Source organism: Oncorhynchus keta, chromosome 37 (assembly GCF_023373465.1).
Source record: "Oncorhynchus keta strain PuntledgeMale-10-30-2019 chromosome 37, Oket_V2, whole genome shotgun sequence".
NCBI lineage: Eukaryota > Metazoa > Chordata > Actinopteri > Salmoniformes > Salmonidae > Oncorhynchus > Oncorhynchus keta.
The window spans coordinates 8,186,573-8,206,989 of record NC_068457.1 but is presented as its reverse complement, the minus strand read 5'-3'; the positions used below and the strand labels follow the sequence as shown (position 1 = coordinate 8,206,989).

The 20,417-nt window shown below is 41.8% G+C and overlaps 2 protein-coding genes across 4 annotated transcripts; one reads left to right on the top strand and one right to left on the bottom strand.

Moving 5' to 3' along the window:
• Window positions 1–3,268: 3,268 nt before the first annotated feature.
• Window positions 3,269–15,057, bottom strand: fastkd2 (FAST kinase domains 2). 3 transcript variants are annotated; one of them, XM_035754958.2, is made up of 13 exons: window positions 14,839–15,057; window positions 14,508–14,584; window positions 13,621–14,330; window positions 13,225–13,328; window positions 12,979–13,087; window positions 11,633–11,756; window positions 11,325–11,464; window positions 9,916–10,061; window positions 9,284–9,447; window positions 8,776–9,003; window positions 6,873–6,966; window positions 6,574–6,688; window positions 3,269–6,177 (listed from the first exon to the last, which is right to left on the bottom strand). In XM_035754958.2, the coding sequence occupies exons 3-13, from the start codon at window positions 14,257–14,259 to the stop codon at window positions 6,064–6,066; spliced, it is 1,977 nt and encodes a 658-aa protein (XP_035610851.1). In that variant the 5' UTR covers window positions 14,260–14,330; window positions 14,508–14,584; window positions 14,839–15,057; the 3' UTR covers window positions 3,269–6,063. The 3 variants fall into 3 exon arrangements, with proteins under 3 accessions (XP_035610851.1, XP_035610849.1, XP_035610850.1); XM_035754956.2 differs by having other exon boundaries at window positions 9,916–10,088; window positions 14,839–15,054; XM_035754957.2 differs by lacking the exon at window positions 14,508–14,584 and having other exon boundaries at window positions 9,916–10,088; window positions 14,839–15,054.
• Window positions 15,058–15,117: 60 nt separating this feature from the next.
• Window positions 15,118–19,037, top strand: mdh1b (malate dehydrogenase 1B, NAD (soluble)). The gene is made up of 10 exons (XM_035754959.2): window positions 15,118–15,182; window positions 15,317–15,429; window positions 15,556–15,690; window positions 15,840–15,982; window positions 16,271–16,547; window positions 16,724–16,952; window positions 17,213–17,354; window positions 17,675–17,850; window positions 18,444–18,583; window positions 18,849–19,037. Exons 1-10 carry the CDS (start codon window positions 15,161–15,163, stop codon window positions 18,888–18,890), a joined length of 1,419 nt encoding a protein of 472 aa, XP_035610852.1. The 5' UTR covers window positions 15,118–15,160; the 3' UTR covers window positions 18,891–19,037.
• The last annotated feature ends 1,380 nt before the right edge of the window (window positions 19,038–20,417 follow it).

The window sequence follows — 20,417 nt, the reverse complement described above, 5'->3', positions numbered from 1 at the left end:
TGAACAGGCAGTTAACCCACTGTTCCCAGGCCGTCATTGAAAATAAGAATATGTTCTTAACTGACTTGCCTGGTTAAATAAAGGTAAAAAAATAATAATAATTTGCAAATGTATAAAAAAAAAAACTGAAAATCAAATCAAATCCACTTGTATTTGTCACATACATGTGTTTTGCAGATGTTATTGTGAGTGTAGCGAAATGGTTGTGTTTCTAGCTAACAGTGCAGTAATATCTAACAATTTCACAACGATACACACAAATCTGAAGTAAAGGAATGGAATTAAGAATAAAATAAATATTTCGGTGAGCAACGTCAAAGCGGCATAGACTAAGATACAGTAGAATAGGATAGAATACAGTATATACATATGAGATGAGTAATGCAAAATATTTAAACATTATTAAAGTGACTTGTGTTCCATTATTAAAGTGGCCAGTGATTCCATGTCTATGTATATAGGGCAGCAGCCTCTAAAGTACCAGTATTCTAACAGTATTTAACTGTCTGATGGCCTTGAGAGAGAAGCTGTTTTTCAGTCTCTCGGTACCACCTTGTACTGACTTCGCCTTCTGGATGATAGCGGGGTGCCCGGTGATGCTTGGGCAGACCGCACCACCCTCTCGAGCGCCCTGCGGTTGCGGGTGGTGCAGTTGCCGTACCAGCCGGTGATACAGCTCGACAAGATGCTCTCAATTGTGCATTTTTAAAAGTTTGTGAGGGTTTTAGGTGCCAAGTCAAATTTCTTCAGCCTTCTGAGGTTGAAGAGGCGCTGTTGCGCCTTCTTCACCACACTGTCTGTGTGGGTGTACCATTTCAGTTTGTCAGTGATGTGTATGACGAAAACTTGAAGCTTTCCACCTTCTCCACTGCAGTCCTGTTGATGTGGATAGGGGGGTTCTCCCTCTGCTGTTTCCTGAAGTCCACAATCAGCTCCTTTCTTTTGTTGACGTTGTATGAGAGATTATTTTCCTGGCACCACACTCCCAAGGCCTCACCTCCTTCCCTGCTAGGCTATCAGGTTATCATGGTTATCAAACCTACTACTGTTTGTGTCGTTTGCAAACTTGATGATTTAGTAGATGTGCGTGGCCATGCAGTCATGGGTGAACAGGGAGTACAGGAGGGGGCTGAGCACACATCCTTGTGAGACCCCAGTGTTGAGAATCAGCAAAGTGGAGGTGATTTCTTCTGCCTTCACCACCTGGGGGCGGCCCATCAGGAAGTCCAGTACCCAGTTGCACAGGGCGGGGTTCAGACCCAGGGCCTTAAGTTTAAGGATGATCTTGGAGGGTACTATGGAGTTGAATGCTGAGCTTCAGTCAATGAACAGCATTCTTACATAAATATTCCTCTTGGCCAGATGGGATAGGACAGTGTGATGGCATCGTCTGTGAATCTATTGGGGCGGTAAGCAAATTGAAGTGGGTCTAGGGTGTCAGGTAAGGTAGAGGGGATATGATCCTTGACTAGTCTCTCAAATCACTTCATGATGACAGAAGTGAGTGCTACAGGGTGATAGTCATTTAGTTCAGTTAACTTTATTTTCTTGGGTACAGGAACGATGGTGAACATCTTGAAGCATGTGGGGACAGTAGACTGGGGTAGGGAGAGATTGAATATGTTCGTAAACACTCCAGCCAGCTTGTCTGCGCATGCACTGAAGAAGCGGCTAGGGTTGCCGTCTGTTTGGGCCGGCAGGCTTGCAAGAGTTGACACACTGTTGTGGAAATTCTTGAACAGGGACACTCGGAGTCACTTAGTGAGTGACTTAGACTCTCTCATAGGGAGGGTGACATGTTAGATGCCAATATAACGCAGAGACTAAATCGAGTGGCCTGCCTCCAAGAAGTGGGCCGCAACTGGGTAAGTAAAGTTTTTACACCTAATGGTGCTACGATGCTCTGAGATACGTACTTTTAATTTGCGCTTTGTTTTACCCACATAATTTTCACCACAAGGACAAGTTATAAGATAAATAACTGCCTTAGTGGAGCACGTAATAACACCTTTGATTGGGATCGATTTCCCTGTTTGTGGATGTTTGAAGGATCTACATTTATAAGTGCCATTGCATTGAGCACAGCCATTACATTTGTAATTTCCATCCAGTAGGTGCGCAAATATACATTGTTCAGGAATATCATGGGCTGGTAAATCAGAGTGTACCAATTGGTCTCTGAGATTTCTGTCCAAGGGAAGGTCCGAAAACACATTAGTGAGACTATCATCGGATTTTAGAATGTGCCAATGTTTGTGAACAATTCCCTTAATTTGTTCAGAACGCTTTGAATAGTGGGTAGAAATCTCAGACCAATTGCACACTCTGATTTACCACCCCAAGATATTCCTGAACAACGTCTATTTGCGCCCCTACTGGATGGAAATTACAAACGTAATGGCTGTGCTCAATGCAATGGCACTTATAAATGTAGATCCTTCAAAACACCCACAAACAGGGAAATCGATCCCAATCAAAGGTGTTATTACGTGCTCCACTAAGGCAGTTATTTATCTTATAACTTGTCCTTGTAGGTAAAACAAAGCGCGAATTAAAAGTACGTATCTCAGAGCATCGTAGCACCATTAAGTGTAAAAACTTGACTTACCCAGTTGCGGCCCACATCTTGGAGGCAGGCCACTCGATTTCGTCAATGCGTTATATTGGCATCGAACATGTCGCCCTCCCTAGGAGAGGGGGTGACCTTGACCATTTATTGTTAAAACGAGAGGCTGCCTGGATCTTTAACTTAAAGACCCTTGCTCCCTTCGGTCTCAACGTAGACTTTGATCTGAAGCCATTCATGTGATTACTGTGACTTTGCCATTATAATTGTTTGTAAGCTTGTGTTGTCAAATGAATTTATGATCGTATGCTATCCATTTGTTGTTTGTACGCTGTTCTTTGTATACTATTTTAATATTTGATAATTAACCAATGATATTAGGCCACTCTTGGCCATGATTACAGACACCTGTGTCTTTTGACACTACATAAACGAGTCATCCCGCAGTGTTTGTGATTAAACCCTGATGAAGACCGCTTGGCTGTCGAAACGTTGGTAATGACATTTTTGCATCTGAGCTCCTAGAGTGTGCGGCTCTCTTTTATTTTCAAGTTTTCTACTCCGCTAGCCAGCACCTCGCCTAAATAGGTGTGCGTTTCTTTTTCTTCTAGATAAGGCTACCAATTCATCACATCAGTATTGTTCTCAAGTGCAAACATTCTATATGACCACTGCCCTGTTTTGTTAATCATGTCACATGACTTGGATTTTAAACTTTATTTTAAACCTTTTCCAGAAATGAGAATTAGATCAAAAATTAATTTGGGAATAAAGTAACAAAACGTGGAAAAAGTTAAGGGGCCTGAATACACACTATGTACATACGCACAGCACCAGTCAAAGGTTTTGGCACATATTCTCATTCAAAGGTTTTTCTATATTTTTGACATTGTACAATAATAGTGAATACATCAAAACTATGAAATAACACATGTGGAATCATGTATTAACCAAACAAAGTGTTAAACAAATAATTTGAGATTCTTCAAAGTAGCCACCCTTTGCCTTGATGACAGCTGTGCACACTCCTGGCATTCTTTCAACAATCTTTATGACAGTCACCTGGAATGCATTTCAATTAACAGGTGTGACTTGTTAAGTTAATTTGTGGAATTTCTTTCCTTAATGCATTTGAGCCAATCAGATGTGTTGTGACAAGGTAAGGGTAGTATACAGAAGATAGCCCAATTTGGTAGAAGACCAAGTCCATATTACAGCAAGAAGAGCTCAAATAAGCAAAGAGAATTGAGTCCATCATTACTTGAAGACATGAAGGTCAGTCAATCCAGAAAATGTCAAGAACGTTGAAATTTCCTTCAAGTATAGTTGCAAAAACCATCAAGTGCTATGATGAAATTGGCTCTCATGAGGACCGCCACAGGAAAGGAAGACCAAGAGTTACCTATGCTGCAGAGGATATGTTCATTAGAGTTAACGGCACATCAGATTGCAGCCCAAATAAATGCTTCAGAGTTCAAGTAACACACACATCTCAACATTCACACTGTCTCCTTAGAATAGTTAATCAGGCCTTTGTGGTTGAATTGCTGCAAAGAAACCACTACTAAAAGACACCAATAAGAAGAAGAGACTTGCTTGGACCAAGAAACTCAAGCAATGGACTGGTGGAAATCAAATTTGGACTCATCAGACCAAAGGACAGATTTTTGGTTGCAACTGCCGTGTCTTTGTGACTCAGAGTAGGTGAACGGATGATCTCTGCATAAATGGTTCCCACCGTGAAGAATGGAGGTGGTGGTGCTTTGCTGGTGACAAGGTCTGTGATTTAGTTAAGTTCAAGGCATATTTAACCTGCATGGCTACCACAGCATTCTGCAGCGATACACCATCCCATCTGGTTTGCCCTTAGTGAGACTATCATTTGTTTTTCCAACAGGACAATGATGATCAGATGACCTGGCCTCCACAATCCAATTGAGATTGCTTGGGATGAGTTGGGCCGCAGAGTGAAGGAAAAGCAGCCAACAATTACTCAGCATATGTGGGAACTCCTTCAAGACTGTTGGAAAAGCATTTCTCATGAAGCTGGTTGAGAGAATGCCAAGAGTGTTCAAAGCGGTCATCAAGCCTAAGGGTGACTACTTTGAAGAATATAAAATATATTTTGATTTGTTGAACACTTTTTTTGTTACTAAATTATTCCATGTGTTATTTCATAGTTTTGATGACTTCACTATTAGTCTACAATGTAGAAAACAGTAAAAATAAAGAAAAACCCTTGAATTAGATGTGTCCCACTCAAAACACAGGGGATGTGTGTGTCTGATATACACACAGACATGAAAACTTACACCCTGTGTTAGTATCAAAAACAGATGCTATCACTCAGCGTGATATCTGCCCAGCAATTATGCGTGTCAGTTGACATTGTAATGGAGGTTTGAACAGCTGTATGCGCTGTAGCAGCATTTATTTTGGTTACTACATGATTCCATGTGTTATTTCATAGTTCTGATGTCATCACTATTATTATACAATGTAGAAAATAGTAAAACAAAATAGGCTGAAATGAGTCGGTGTACAAAGTACAAACTTTTGACTGGTACTGTATATAGTGGATGACTGTTTCTATGACATTTTATTTTCAGCATAAGTGACAGTCGTGATTATAAACCCTTTCGTTGTTAGAACATCAGTTCCCATAACCACCTCTACTCAACAGATTTCAATGACATGGCATCAATCAAACAATTTCAGGTCCAATCCCAAATCAACCCCTAGACACTCACCCTATGCACTTCCGGAGATGTAAGAGGATTTAACGGGTATAAGCAATTAATTCCAACTGGCCCTCTGTTAGGCTAGGTTGAAGTTTCACCGTATTGCTTAAACCCATCAAATCATATGCGATCTCCACAAGTGCACAGGGTGTAGGGTCCATTTAGGATTGGGCCTCACTTTTGGCAAATCCACAGTCACCTCAAGTGACTTATTCTAAATGAGACACACAAACCCAGTAGAAACATGGCTCTCTGTCTCAATAGTCTACAGTAGCTTCTCCTCGTCCCCTTTCCTTCCTCTGGTCCTTCCTCTGGACAGGCTGGTCAGATGAAGGAGAGGAGGCGAGGATATGAACTTAGACTATTTAGGAATAACCCATGAGAGGTATTAAGATGCTTAAAGTTATGTTACTTAACTTTAAGTTACTTCAACAGGATTGAACTTACTTAAACATAAACTGGAACACTTACGCTCCAACACAGATTCCCTCAAAAATATGAGGAGCAATGACAGATGGGAGTTTGTTCCCATTTACTTTCTAGTTAAATAGTGAGACATTACGCAGTGAACTGTTAAGTCCAGACACTCGCACACAGATATTTTCGACAACAGTCTTCATGTAGTCAATTCAGTATACCAGCAGTTCCTGTGCAACGAATGACAGGACCAGAACAGGATCGTGACCAGACTGACCACAGAACCAGGTCGGGGTTTTCTTGACTGAACGAGCCATGTCCTCGCTCTCTCTGTGTCCGTCAGTCTGTCATCTGTTCGACGTTAGCAGGTCTCTCCTGTTCTGGAAAGATCCGTGTTTTGAGGAGCTCTGTTCTCTCCTCTTCGGACAGATTGTCCAGCTCGTGCTCCAACACCTAGGAATGGAGAGGAGGGATGGGAAATAATGTACTTAGAAATGAGGGATGGGTAAAAGTGGGGGTACCTAGTAGGAGGCCTTGAAGTTGAGTCAAGTTCAAGATGGGCTCTGCAACATTTGTCTTATTTTAGTATATTACAATGTCTCTCAAATATACAAAGTTAAGACTCATAAATAACCATGCTAAATAAACATGGCTCACATTTCACCTTATCAAAATAGGATGGTACAAAGAGTTTTAATCTTTAATCAGAAGACCATATCAAGTTCATCATCATTTCAGAAGGAAATTTGTTTGTTAATAAAAGTCAAACAAGAGACAGTTAAGACACAATCACATTAGCGAGAGCTTAAAACAAGAGCCTAGGCTACGACATTAGGGTGCAAAACTCACCACGACTGGGGTGTATCCTAGGACCGTCAGATGACGCAACTTGATAGCCAGGTTTCCACGGGGACGGGAGGTACCATAACAGAAAGAGGACGGGGATGCGCAGAATACTGCAATTCTACATCAAGGGGACAGAAAACAAGAATAGTTTGATCCTAATTTAGATAACATTGATGTGACTGAAACAGTGATTGAATGAGTTTGAATGGGAGAGACTACACAGATCTAATTGATGAACTAAATCATATAATCCTGTAAATTTTACAGACAGTAACTGTTTTTCCACAACATTAGTTAGTAACCTTTGACTGTGCTCAGGTGGCGGAAACTCGCCCTCAGATGGTGCCCTCCCTCCTGTGGCTTCTTGTAGAGATCCGGGTTGGGTTATCACACCATCTGTTATACAACCCAGACACAACCCGTAATATGACATCCTTTTAGCAACAGAAACAATAACTCGCTAAAATAAAGCACAATCAATGTTGAGCATTGGTGAAGAAATAACTGGGGGACATCTTATGCTGACAGGTTCAAATACAGTACCTAACACATACATAAAAGCTGTGCGACTGTCTTGTCCCACATAATAAATACACAACATAATGATCCCAAGCAGTGAGGTAGCCAGGTCCCAGATCTGTTTGTGCTGTATAGCCAACTCCTATGGTCATTGTAATGCCATACAACCATACGAGTTAACTATCCAGGGTTTCCAGGGCTGCCGCACAGAAGAAACATCAGCCCACGCAGAAAAGCACGAGATCTACATTTCTAGAGTTTTCCCTTAATGAACACTATCAACGTTTCGCTGTACTGTGGGAATTGTGCTCGAATCAACACAAGATTTTCAAATCAAACCTAATTTTATTTGTCACATCCGCCAAATACAACAGATGTAGACCTTCCTATAAAATGCTTACTTACAAGCCCTTAACCAACAATGCAGTTCAAGAAATAGAGTTAAGAAAATATTTACTAAATAAAATGAGGTAAAAAATAAAATAAAAAGTAACACAAAATAACAATAACGAGTCTATATACGGGGGTACCGAGTGGTACAGTTTATTTGAGGTAATTTGTACATGTAGGTTGGGTAAAATGACTACTCATAGATAATAACCCATGTAAATAGTCCGGGTGGCCATTTGATTAATTGTTCAGCAGTCTTATGGCATGGGGTAGAAGCAACATTAGCCACTTTCAATGTAACATACCGGAACAAAATCAAATATGCAAGACTTAGTTTGATAAAACTAACTGTGCAAGAGATTTTCTTGTCGGCAAAGCACTATGGAGTAGGATTTCATTTCATTGACAGTCATGACTCAGGCCCGTACTCTACACAGACTGGTGCGCCATAATCAATCAGAGCTGCAGTGGACGCAAATAGCCATTGTCATATATGGATGGATCTGTGCCATTCACTTTGAACTGGACTGTGTTTACAACATGAACGTCAGCGAGTAGATGCGCTTGTTTTGAGATCAAAGCGAGAGTTGCATGCAGCCACCTGTATACATTTGTTCATATTCTTTGCGAGTTAGTGAGTTATTAGCTCAGTTATAGCTAATTTCTCATCAACAAATGGGGGAGTGAAAAAAGAGCACAAAATGTGTGCATTTCTAGCCATCTTCGTAAAGAGAATTAGGTAAAGAGTTGTTTTTTTTTGTCTTAAAGGGGCAGTGTTGTAGCCAATAGGCAAAGGGTAACATAATTTGTCTGATTCTCTGTAATAATGGTATGGGAATAATAATGCATTTTATTTTGAAAAGTGGTTTCTTGCATCAAACAACAACATTCAGTCACCTTGTCTGAAGGACAAGTGGATGAACAGGTTCATGTCAAGCCCTGCATGTTTTTCCCCAAAAGTCTCATGGAATGTAGGTCTACATTGAACACCACACATTGGGTGCTACTGTAGGCTGAATGATGGAACAGCTATTTCCATATTAAAACGTTTTGGGATTGTTTTTGGCCACTGATAAGCCTACATTATGATCAAATAGCCATAGTAGTCTACTGTGCCACTTTAAAAAAAACTAACTTAAAGCAGATCAGCATCCGTGTTCACAGTAAACGTGCGCCGTAGGTTGAACAGAATTTTCACAACGTTTAGGTTTGCGCTCAGCAGAACTGAAATTTGCTCAGTGCCTAAAAGAATTACAGGGAACATTTGGACCAAGCTAACAGTGAGGTCCTACTTACCTATGAAGTATTGGTCTTCAACCATCACACCCTCCTGTAGCACCCCTTCCTGGGCGATGCTCTGCAGGGTCATAGACAGCCCTGGGTTAATGGACAGGTCGTTAGGGGCTGGAGAGCCCAGAGCCTCGGGAGGGACGGTCAGGGGCTTAGGGAGAGAAGGTCGGTCCAGCCTGAGGCACAGGTCCACGATCTGCAGCTTTTTTTCCATCCCCTTCTGCAGCCGCCCACCTGTATGGACATGGAGGACAAGGGGTCAGCTCGTTGGATAGGTTTAAGTAAGATGGTAATCGCTTCCTCTTGCCTTCTTATTGGCTGGGTAGAAATATTGCTTACACCCATTTCACTTCCTACAGGAGCATCTAAGGGGTAGGAGCTAGCAGTTCGATTTGGAATTCAGCATATCTGTATTATAATAATGTTTAATAATTATGTATACGTGTCTTTTTTTCCAAAATCGAATGATTTGAAAATCTAACCAGTATCTTTATTTAGGCTGACAGTGTCTGACCTCTGGCACTGATCTCCTCCAGTGTCTCCTTCTGCAGCAGCTGTTCCAGTGGGGCGGCAGGAAAGTGGCCCAGCAGACACAGGCAGTAGACCACCTTCAGCAGCTCGGAGGCAGCCATCTTGGGAAGGTAAGACACCACCACGTGGGTCACACCCTCCAGGAACCTGTGGCCAGGAAGAAACATATAGAGTTTGCATTCAGCGGGATATGGTGGTAATCTGTATTATGTGACTGTTATGTGGCTGCTTTGAATATTGATTGACAACCCATCTCCATTTATAAATACAGCTGTAGCTGTGCACACTGCAAAAGTGCTATATAGCAGGGAGCAGAGATTACTGTAGGTTCCTTCAAAATGTAATGCGGTAACTACTGATCTGTAAGTAATTGAATAATAGAGAGACCCTACTGCTTCAACTTTCACCACCTTAGTCAACTCAGTAAATACTGTAACTTAAGGTTTGGGAGAATGGAAGCCTGGATTTAAGGTATTCAAACAGGGTCTAGGCCTACAGTTAGCCAGGGGGGAGGGAAACGGAGAGGGCATGGCGAGTTAGAGACCATAGAAATAAAAATGTCAACAATGTCATTCTATTTCTATGGTACATTATATTTCTATGGTGGAGACTCACGGCTCTCTGTAGCCCTGTAGGTTGTGGTTTAGGGACGAGTAGGTCTTCAGAACGCTGAGGACGTCTTTGAGCCCCAGGGCGTCCGGGTTCTTAGTCACTCTCTCTGCGAAGGCGTCCAACATGGCCGTGGGGCAGAAAGCTAGATCCTCAAACGCAGACAGGAAGAGAATCAACTGGAACCGACAGAACACGTTAGAGGAGAGGAGTAAACTTCCAATTTCAAACACAGGCTCTTAAGGATCAAGATCACCACTGAACAGTATGCTAAATGCTAGAAGCTTCTCAAAGGCCGGTTTATCAGAAACAGTGCTCCCATGCTGCATAAATCTGTGTAACTGTATTAGGGTCGGGCGATGTCAACCTTTTCCCATCGTGATTATGCACTCCTAAAACATTGTGGTATACGATAGTATCACCCCCTATTGGCAAACCGCCTGCACAATTATAAACTAATTCACATTTTTCCAAATCCTCCTCTCATATTAGGCCTAGGTTACTATGAGTTTAAGGTAGGTTGCACGTAGCTAGAATAATACAGAAATAGGCCTATGCCACGTAGGCTACACGTTGTTCTCTTTCACAAGCTTTCCTCAGCTTTCTTTAGACTTCTAACTCAATTTTTCAATCTTGGTATTGTTGGCACAACTTCACTTCTTGTGGCCTGAAATATAATTTGGCATTCAAAATAAAGTTGTGATTGAGAATAGCACAGATTCTGACATAATTGTTCACATTTAAAAATGAGAAACTTTAGGACAAACACTTTATTCGAATATTTGGGAAATACTTTTCATAACTTTAATTGCTTTTATGATATTGAAATTAGTAGGATTAGACTTTTGACAGTTTGGTTCACAATGGCAAGGAGGGATCCCCCCCCCCAACATCTCATGCATGCTTTGATCAACTAAGTTTTGTTCAAATTTCTCATTAAATGTTTACATCTTGCTATTGTTTGTTCTCTCTTATTACCTTAGGCCTACCATATTTGTAGGTTATTCAAAAACAACTAACAACTTTGAGATAATCTAACAGAGTTGAAGGCTAAATGTTTGATCATGAAATAGAGCGGCTGGAGAATTAATTTGCGTGAGAAAAAAAAAATAGAACATATTTTCTGAAAGAACATTTAGCGCTGCTTTGGTGAAACTTAGCAATGTCTACATCGTCCTCGTGCATTCTGTACATATAACATGAATTGAAATAGGCTATAGCAAATAAGAATATAGGCAATATTACTCTAAATAATGTAGCTCAGGGGGTAAGCAGTATAGTATTAGTATATATAGTGTAGTATAAAATACTGTAGTATGGTAAATTATAGTATACAGTAGAATGGTAAGTTATAGCATAGTATACAGTAGTATGGTATATTATAGTATACAGTAGTATGGTATAGTATAGGTCACCTGTTTGTTGTTCCACATAGTGATGCTGGAGGCCACGTAGTCAGAGATGGCGGTGAACAGGGCCACGTCTCTGGAGTGCAGCTCCTTATAGGCCCTCAGCACACTCACCAGGCGGTGGAAGGGGACTCCGTGGACGTGCTCTGTGATGCAGGAGGGAAAGAGTACAGTCACCTTTACATATAAAACAGTTGCACAATTAGCTGAGAATGATGAGCCGACACTGATCAAATAACTGATCCTGTGAAACACATTGAGCAGAGTACAGCGGCTTACATCCACTGGTTTCTGGCATATAGGATGTGTCTCACCTGCAATCTTCCTGCTGCAGACGGCCAACAGTGGCTTGGAGCAGAAGCCCATAGAGGCCAGCGTAGTGATCATATACTGGGAGTTCGGAAGAGTGAACTGGTCTGCTAATGACAGGGCCTTTCTCTGGATGGAGGGATGGCAAGAGAAACATTGTTATTACTGGTCACGGCCCATATGCACAATCTCAGAGTAAGAATGCTGATCTAGGAGTTTTAGGGCTGACCCCATTTCGTCGACCTACATTTTTAAAAAGTCGGACACAGTTGCACAATAATTTATAAAATAAACGCTGCAGTAGCTGTTTTCAAAGTATTTCCGCCATTTTGTTTAATAGCTGGTAAATTAATCGCATCAAGTCTAAGAACTACGAATCCTATATAGGGTTCGTAGTTCTGAGGGTCCAGAATATTTTATACAATGTTGCAAGAGCTTCCACTGGACCAAGTTGATACAATGTTTCAAATTCCTTGCAGGCAGGTCATGTGTAGCCAATGTGATTCAGGATATTTTCTAACCGTAGGCTGCAATGTTTTTATTTGTTGGCTTTATGTAGGATATTTTTACATAGTTGGCAATGGTAGTTACTTTTTGATTTGTATACTTTTAATTTAGATATAATTTTGTATTAATCACATGACAATGATTTTGAGATAAATTAAACTGTTCCACGACAATGCGCATATGAAAATCATAACTGGCATGCAGATTAGTAGAATGGTAAGATAAATTGTTACTCCAAATGGAAAAGGTTGTCAACCCCTGGTGTAGCCTATTACAGGCAACTTCGGGAGCGTAATGGCAAAATCTGCGAAGGTCAGCAGCAGCGGGAGGAACAGGTTTTTTTCTTCTGGTTAGGCTACCTTGATCTCTGGCTCCCTCATGAGTCATTTGGGTGTCTTAATTATTTAATCACAGCATGCTTAAAGCATCAGATAAATTCAGTAGCCTGTGCAACAGGGAAATAATGTACAAGCCTAGTTGATTTTATTAAAAACACACAGGGTGTGTATGGAAAAATAGACATTTAAAAATGTAGACCAGTCGATTGTTCAAATGAACACACGACTCTTGGTCGACAAATATTTTTTTGTGTGTCAGGGACAGCTGTAAGGACTTTTCCTTTTAGATCACAATGAAAAAGATACAGATAAGTCGCTCTGGATAAGAGCGTCTGCTAAATGACTTAAATGTAAATGTAAATGTAAGAAGACCTAATCCTAGATCAGCACTCCTATTCTGAGACGCTTTATGAATACTGGCCCAGATGTATATAGTTTGCCACAGGGTACAAGGCTCGCTAAACTGTGATTTAACTCAATGGCTCAACGGATGAGCACTAACACACCTCCAGTTTTTTCTTGATGTCCACTGGGGTGTCCCGGCCCATGTGGCGCATCAAGGTCTGAAGGGACATGACGTTCTGGATCCTCGGCAGTAGAGCCTCGATCATTAGCCTAGAAAACAATACACACACGGTCATACACTGTACTGGAGAAATACACTGGACCTGGGGTAGTTAAATAGGAAATGGCACTCTAGTAATTTTTGAAGAATCACTGCCTCTGTTAAAACAGATGTCACTGGAACCCACCTGACTCCCTCCTTCAGTGCGTCCCCATTGGGGCTGCTCTCCAGGTGTTCCAGACAGGAAGCCAGCACTGACAGGGACTTCTCATCAAACTCATTGAGGTTCTCCTGTGGGGGCAAAGCATGGCATTACACCATCATATAGGAATATTGTCCAGCGTGCATTTTAAAATATTGAGAGAGAGAGTTACAGCGCTACTCTTGGTGGGTGCCAGTCTGAGGTTACTGTTCACTGACATGCTGGAGTCAGGAGTCCAAAATAAATATAAAATGTAAAATATGAATTCCGCCAGACACAGATGAGATAAACACTTGCATGCTGAACACTGCTAACAGGACTCAAGTCTCTGATTGGTGGCCTGGCCTGTAACACACTAACAACCTGTCTCCGATTGGTTACCTGGCAGACTCGGAGGAGGGTCTGGACCACGCGGCTGCTCTGCGACACTCCCAGCTTGACTGTGGCCAGCAGGCTGTAGGCTAGGTCCTCGCTACGCATGTGCCGCGCGTCCTGCATGGTCCTCTGGAGGAGCTCTTCGAAGCCAGCGTGCTCGAACATAATGCGCAGTTCGTAGCGTCTCTGCTCCTCTGACATCTTCTTGGTGGACTCCCAGCAGCGCGTCAGGCAGTTGCTTACCCGCCGGTGTGTGGCTGTGTACTGGCCGGCCAGGTCGAGCACATCCGAGGGGGAACCGCACTTCCTCAGCTGGTCGTAAAACGGCACCCTTTTGGCTGGCTGGTCCGGGGATGTCCGACTTGGTGAAGACCAGGTTCCAGAGCTCTGAGTCTGTATGGAGTTGCCTTGCTTTCTTTCCACCACGTCCTGCCCATATGTTTTACCCTGAGAATAATACCTCACTTTGTATATAGCTAGTCCAGCCAATGGTCTATGACTTGGTCCTGTGCTCCAGATATGAGACAGTCCTCTGTCAAAGCTCTCTATCATCAACATCTGAGGGCCACGGTGTTGCCATGGACGTCGGTGGTTGCATATCCGCAGGGCCCACCCGAGCAGCACCTCTGCAGTACGGGCTGTCATTGTGTTGTTTAGTTGTACAGATGGGTAGTCCACTGGGTAGTGGTTTAAAAATGCAATATGGAAGCTATCATCTGAAATGATATAACACGAAACATACAGTCAATGAGTGTTTCGTACAGCAACACCTTTGAGTCATTAACGTATCCTCTTGAACTGCTAACGTTACTAGAACAAAAGGAAAAGCCAAATAACACAGCGTGGCATTGCACATATGACATTACAAAGTCATTAACCGTAGATAAGTTTACCTCTGTGGTTAGTCTTTCCTTAGCAAAATAGACTGATACTCGAGTCAATTCTGCATCTAAACACGTGTCTCCACTATCTGAAAACAATAAAATGTTGTTTGTAAGACAATCATTACTTCCCATTGTGAAAATTGCAATCCGATGTAAATCGGTCACAAGGCCAACAAGCGCATGATGCTAGGGGTTAAGTTACTAACGTTAGCTACCTAGCTATAGTATCGTCAGCCAGCTCGCTAAATGACAGGTTGTGCTAGCTAACTCACTCACTCACTCAAGTTACAATTTCCATACATAACAATATGTCATCATATTTGAATATAAACGAATTTACCCTGGCCTTAGCTATGTTGTCCAATCCATTTCACATGCCTTTCACATGCCAGTTGTCTGTGTGTGCAACCATAATGGGTCCTTCGTCGTCCATTAAAAAACGACGTTACATCATGTTAAGTTTTAGTTATTTGATATTTTAAATATTTACAGACATAATTTGTTTGGAATATTATAGTGAATATGTATTGAATTTTCATATCATAATTAATTACACAATTCTAAAAATATTCAGCTAAACGTAGCGACCTCTGTTTCCTATCGGACACAATTAAAATAACACCCCTGGTTTCCTAGCAACAACTGACATCCGGCCAACAAACATGGCAAAATTTGTACTTGCTGGTAAGACTTGTTTAAGTTTAGGTTGTATTAGCTATGTAGACATAAATGTCTGACTTACCTAAATGGGAAGAGCTTATGACCTGCTGGTAATGACATTCCAACTTGTTTTTTTTGACAACTTGTTTTTCTCTCAGGTAAGGCAAATTGCCCCTACTTTGCCAAAGCTGAACTTCTTGCAGATTTACTGCATAGATCTCTGCCAAAGTTCAGCATCCACAAGCTCTGCATGCACCCCAATGAGTGGCAGGTAGATGCATTTAATACATTCAGTCAATTCTATTTTCATATGGTCTCTTTACTTTGTCAATGTGTAGCCTAAACTAGAGATATTCTGTCCAGACAATCTGTGTCACCCTCTCTTTCCACCTCCCAGCAATGGCTGGAAACCACTTGCAAGGAAAATGGCTGGCAGCATGAGCATTCTCCCATGATATGGAGGGAACTGATCAACCGTGGGGGTAAAGGAATGCTTCTAGGGGGCTTCAGCGACTTCCTAGAACATGTACAGGTAATGTTACTCCATCACCCTTATTCAAAGATAACTATCAGTCTGGCATTATATCAATTATTACTTTGTTGATAATTCCACAATCAGCTGGTTCAGCAAGAATAGAAGCATCCTGATCAAATCATGTCAAAGTGCTGCTTGACTTCCAGGCTTACTATGGCATCACCTCCGATATGACGACGGAACTGATGATGAAGATTGCAACAGAGAACCTGCTGACACGGGAGCTGTGCATGAAGGAGGAGGTGTACCACCAGAGCCTCATCAAGCCACTGCACATATGGATCAGCAGGTACGTAGGGTAGCTAGCTGCATCTCAATGTGAGGCATGGCTGGGATCAATTCCATTTCAATTGAGTCAATTCGGGAAGGAAAAAGACATGTCTATTGCCATTGAAAATATGAAGTAAAAATATTGAAAATGTTTGGCTCAAATATGTTTGTCTTCTACAGAAGTTATAGGCAGCGAAGCATCCTAATCTACCAGACGAGTTTGTGCTGTCTTGCCAACTCCTATGGCTTTAGGCCTACATCACAAACAGATTTAATCCACTGTTCCCCTCCTTTTGCTACCCTGCAGTGCTCTTAAACCGACCTGCTACATCCTGATCCCCCAGCTGTTTGCCCCTGGGGTATTCCGGGATGCCCCAACCATCAGCCTCCACCTGTTGGATGTGGGGGCCATCGAGGAGGACCTGCAGGGGGTCAGGATGGAGACAGAGGACCTGGCCCTCCCACAGCTCCATAAAGTCACTGTCTATACAGAGCTGGACCAGGCCTTCCAACAAGCACACTTCATCATCCTCCTGGATGACAGTTGGCCTGAGTTTGGAGGGGAGGATGAGGAAGAAAGCAAGGTGTGTAGTTCGAATGGCTCCATGGGTTAGTTAGAGCACGGTGCAAGCTACACCAGGGTTGTGGGTTGGATTATTGTATCAACCACTCCATACGCTGAACATGTGTCAGTGTTGACAGTTCTGTAAGTTGCTTTGGATAAAAACATCTGCTAAATGACCATATTATTATTTTTAAGGTGAGGAAGGTGTCGGAGCGTTACCAACAGTATGGGCGCCTTATCGACGAAAGGGCGCACAAGAACGTGGCGGTGATTGTGGCTGGGAACACCTTGGTTAACCTGAAGTGCTCCCTTCTGCTAGAGAACGCTCCCTCGGTTGACAGCGGACGATTTGTCGGCATGGCAACTCAACTGGAGTACGAAGCCAGAGCCCACATTGCACAGAAGCTATCTGTGAAGACTGCAGGTAAACAAATCAAAATTCTACATTTACATTAATTTTGTTCTTATACAGAGCGACTGAGTCAGTGCATTCAACTAAAGTAGATGACAACAACATATCCCAGTCATTCCGAGTGAATCTTTCCTCAAATCAACTTTTAGCGCAATAATTTTTTCCTTCATTTTTTCATAACCATTATACATGTATCTATAAAATGGATAAACATTTTCACCTTAAATTGAAAAAACCCCTCAAACCTTCATGTGATTCTTCTTTATCGTCAGATGTGACAGATGTCATCGTTTGGGGCAACATCAGCGGCAGTTCCTATGTTGACCTGCAGAGGGCGAAGGTTTTCCAATACGAAGGGGCCATCTGGGGACCATCAGATTTTTCTCAGCCAGTCCTAAAGATGATATATGACAGGTAACTTAACTGTTTGCTAAGACATTTTGGCCAAATTATGTTTATCAATGAATCTGTACTGTTCCTGCAGTATAGATCTGTTTGTGCTGTGTAACCGGCTCCTATGGTCATTGTTACGCCAAAATGTCCTTCGGATTTGGCAAGACGGCACAGTCAGATCTGGGACGAAGCTACTGTTCCTGTGCTATTTCATACCTAAATTCAACAACCATAAAATACCACTGCACTAAGTTTTGATAATACACCTCCCTGTCATCAGTGCTCTAGTTCTAACACACACACAGTACACCCAAACTTTGAATACCTTTTTTTTCTCAAAGGAAATGGCTACAGACTGACTTCCTGAATTTGGTCAGTTCCCAACGTGCCACTGTAGCCTCCAAGTCCCAGAGGGCCACAGCCATATCAGCCACTAATGGGATCATTGCAGTTCTGAAGGCCTGGAACTACAACTCTTCTGCAGAGGATGTCTTCTCCTTAGGCATACTCAGCACAGGTCAGGTCAAAAGTCAATATAGTGACAGTTGCAAAATAGGAGGGAATAATACTAGTCTGGTCCCAGATCTGTTTGTGCAGACTTGCCAACTCCTAGAGTCATTGACATGACTTGGCTATAGAAAGACTGTATCATTAAGCCTGATCCCAGATCTGTCTGTGCTGTAACATTAGTATTGACAAAAGCCATAGGAGTTGGCTATTAAAGCACCTAAAGATCTGGGACCAGGCTATGTAATCATTTTTATATATTGTATCAGCATTTTATATAATGTGTTCCAGGATAAAAGTTTCAATGTCACATGCACAAGTAGAGTGAAATGCCTTTCTTGCAAGCTCTAACCCCCAACAATGCAGTAATCAATAACAATGTAATACTAAAAATAGCATAAGGTATAACAAAAACAAACAAATACAAATAAGAACACAAAGTAAGTAAGCATACTAAATAAGTGCTGCCTATGAAGCCTATATTCATAAAGTGTCTCAGTATGAGTGTCTAAAAGGTCAAACTGATCCTAGATCAGCACTCCTTCTCGAAGACACTTTATGAATAAAGTCCCTGATATCTGTCTTCTCTTGGCCTCTCTGCAGGACAGTACAACCTCCCAGCTGGTGTAGTCTTCTCAATGCCAGTGAGCCTCCAGGATGGTAGATGGTCCGTGTTGTCTGATGTCATCATTGGTGATGAGATGAGGGCCAAACTGCAGATTGCTGCAGACCAACTCAGGGAGGTGAGTATCGTAACTAGGACACAGGCACAGCAATCACATGTCTCATAGCTTAGTATGCTTCTGTGCCAGTGTTTTAGATTATTTTCCAGGACCTCGAAGATTTGAATTGAAAACAATTGTGGGGGGGACCTGATCTGTACTAATGGGAGGGGAAACATTTGTACTGCATTGCCCTCATTCCTTTTGGATTCATTGATTTTTCATGAACCTTTTATTGTAAAGTAATGTTCCACTTGTGTTTCTATTTTGTTTACACTATCCATAGGAGAAAGATCTTGCGTCAAGGACAAGAAAAGACACTGCATGAATTTACAGGACTTGCTGAAGCGCTTTCTGTCAGAGTTGTTTGTTTAAAAAAAAAGGTCTTTATACTTTTTGATAAAGACATCTGACATTCATTTGCATATTAAAGGTTGAATGTATTTGATGACTAAATAAATAGTGATGATCTCAATGAATATCATCATCACTGGACTTCTGGTTGCCCCTCTCCCCACTGCATCCTTCTTCCCCACTGCATCCTTCCCCTTCAACTTATTGTTTTAGCTATGAAGTTATTTTTCACATAGTTCACGCCATTCTCAGATGCCATGTCTGTAAGCCTTATGTAACTGGTAGGGTGTGAATCCAAAAATCAAAGGCTGGAACTCCAAGGTTTTAGGGAGGAATGTTTGCAGAGTTGTATGTCTCGTTTTCAAGAGGCTCTTGTCTTTATGCATACCAGCCAAGTGTTCGTGTCAGTACTGTAACACAGCACTGGGCTGGCTAGCTCACCATTTGTTCACACTGACACCCTCCTAGTGCTTTTGAATCAAATATGCAAACTCCTGTGGTGAGTTGCAGGTCTAACATATGGCATGCATTTCCTCTGCGGCAGTCTCTGTCTGTCTGACAAGTGTCCATGGGTTACAGCAACGGTGTGTATAAAACCTGGATCACTGACTGTGTGCTGTATTGAAGCCACCGCGCAGCCATCTTGCTACTCCTCCAATATAAAAAAAATAGTTGGAAGCTATATAAATGCATTTATAAATGACTGCATTTGTTTTTTACAATTATTATATTAGGCATCTTAATGCATACTTTTAAATTATATGTGTGCTAAACATAACAAAAAATGACAGCATTTTCCCCCTAATGTTACTGTCTCCACCACATCAACAAAAAATACTAGGCGGTTAAAAGTAATTTTGTCCTTAACATTTAATTTAAATACTGTAAAATTCATTTCTATGGAAGACTGTGTCTACTGGGGAGTGCCAATATGGCTGACCAGTGGCTTCAAAGCCTCTCAATGGCCAATATATAGCATCAGCAATAAAGGATATGTTATAGGATGTGTACTCTGACAGAGGCTCAGTGGGCTATCTTTTCTTTAATTCCCAACCCCCAAACATCAAAGCACACAAGAGGCTATAGGCAGCAAAGTGTCGGCAGCAGAGCAGTGCCCTGCACAAGGGCCCAACAACAGGTTTGGCTGAGTTTTCTGGTGAAGCAGCGGTTTCACATTGGGTCCAAAAAGGAATGGCTTCTCACATATGTTGTGTGTAGGCTACATTATGCAATTCTATTTATATCATGGTCCATAGGTAAACACTGCATGTAATAAACATATTTTAAATACAACATATTGTATATATCTATCCATCCACCGCTATCAACTGGCTGCATGTAAAAAATAAAAAAAAATCGTTGACTGGCTGGCGGCCGCCTGTCTTTGCCTGTGCTAGGGTTATAAGGATATATATATATATATATATATATATATTATACATACACACAAACCCAAGCATGTATTGCCTTGTATGATAATGACGTAATATTGATTTAGCCA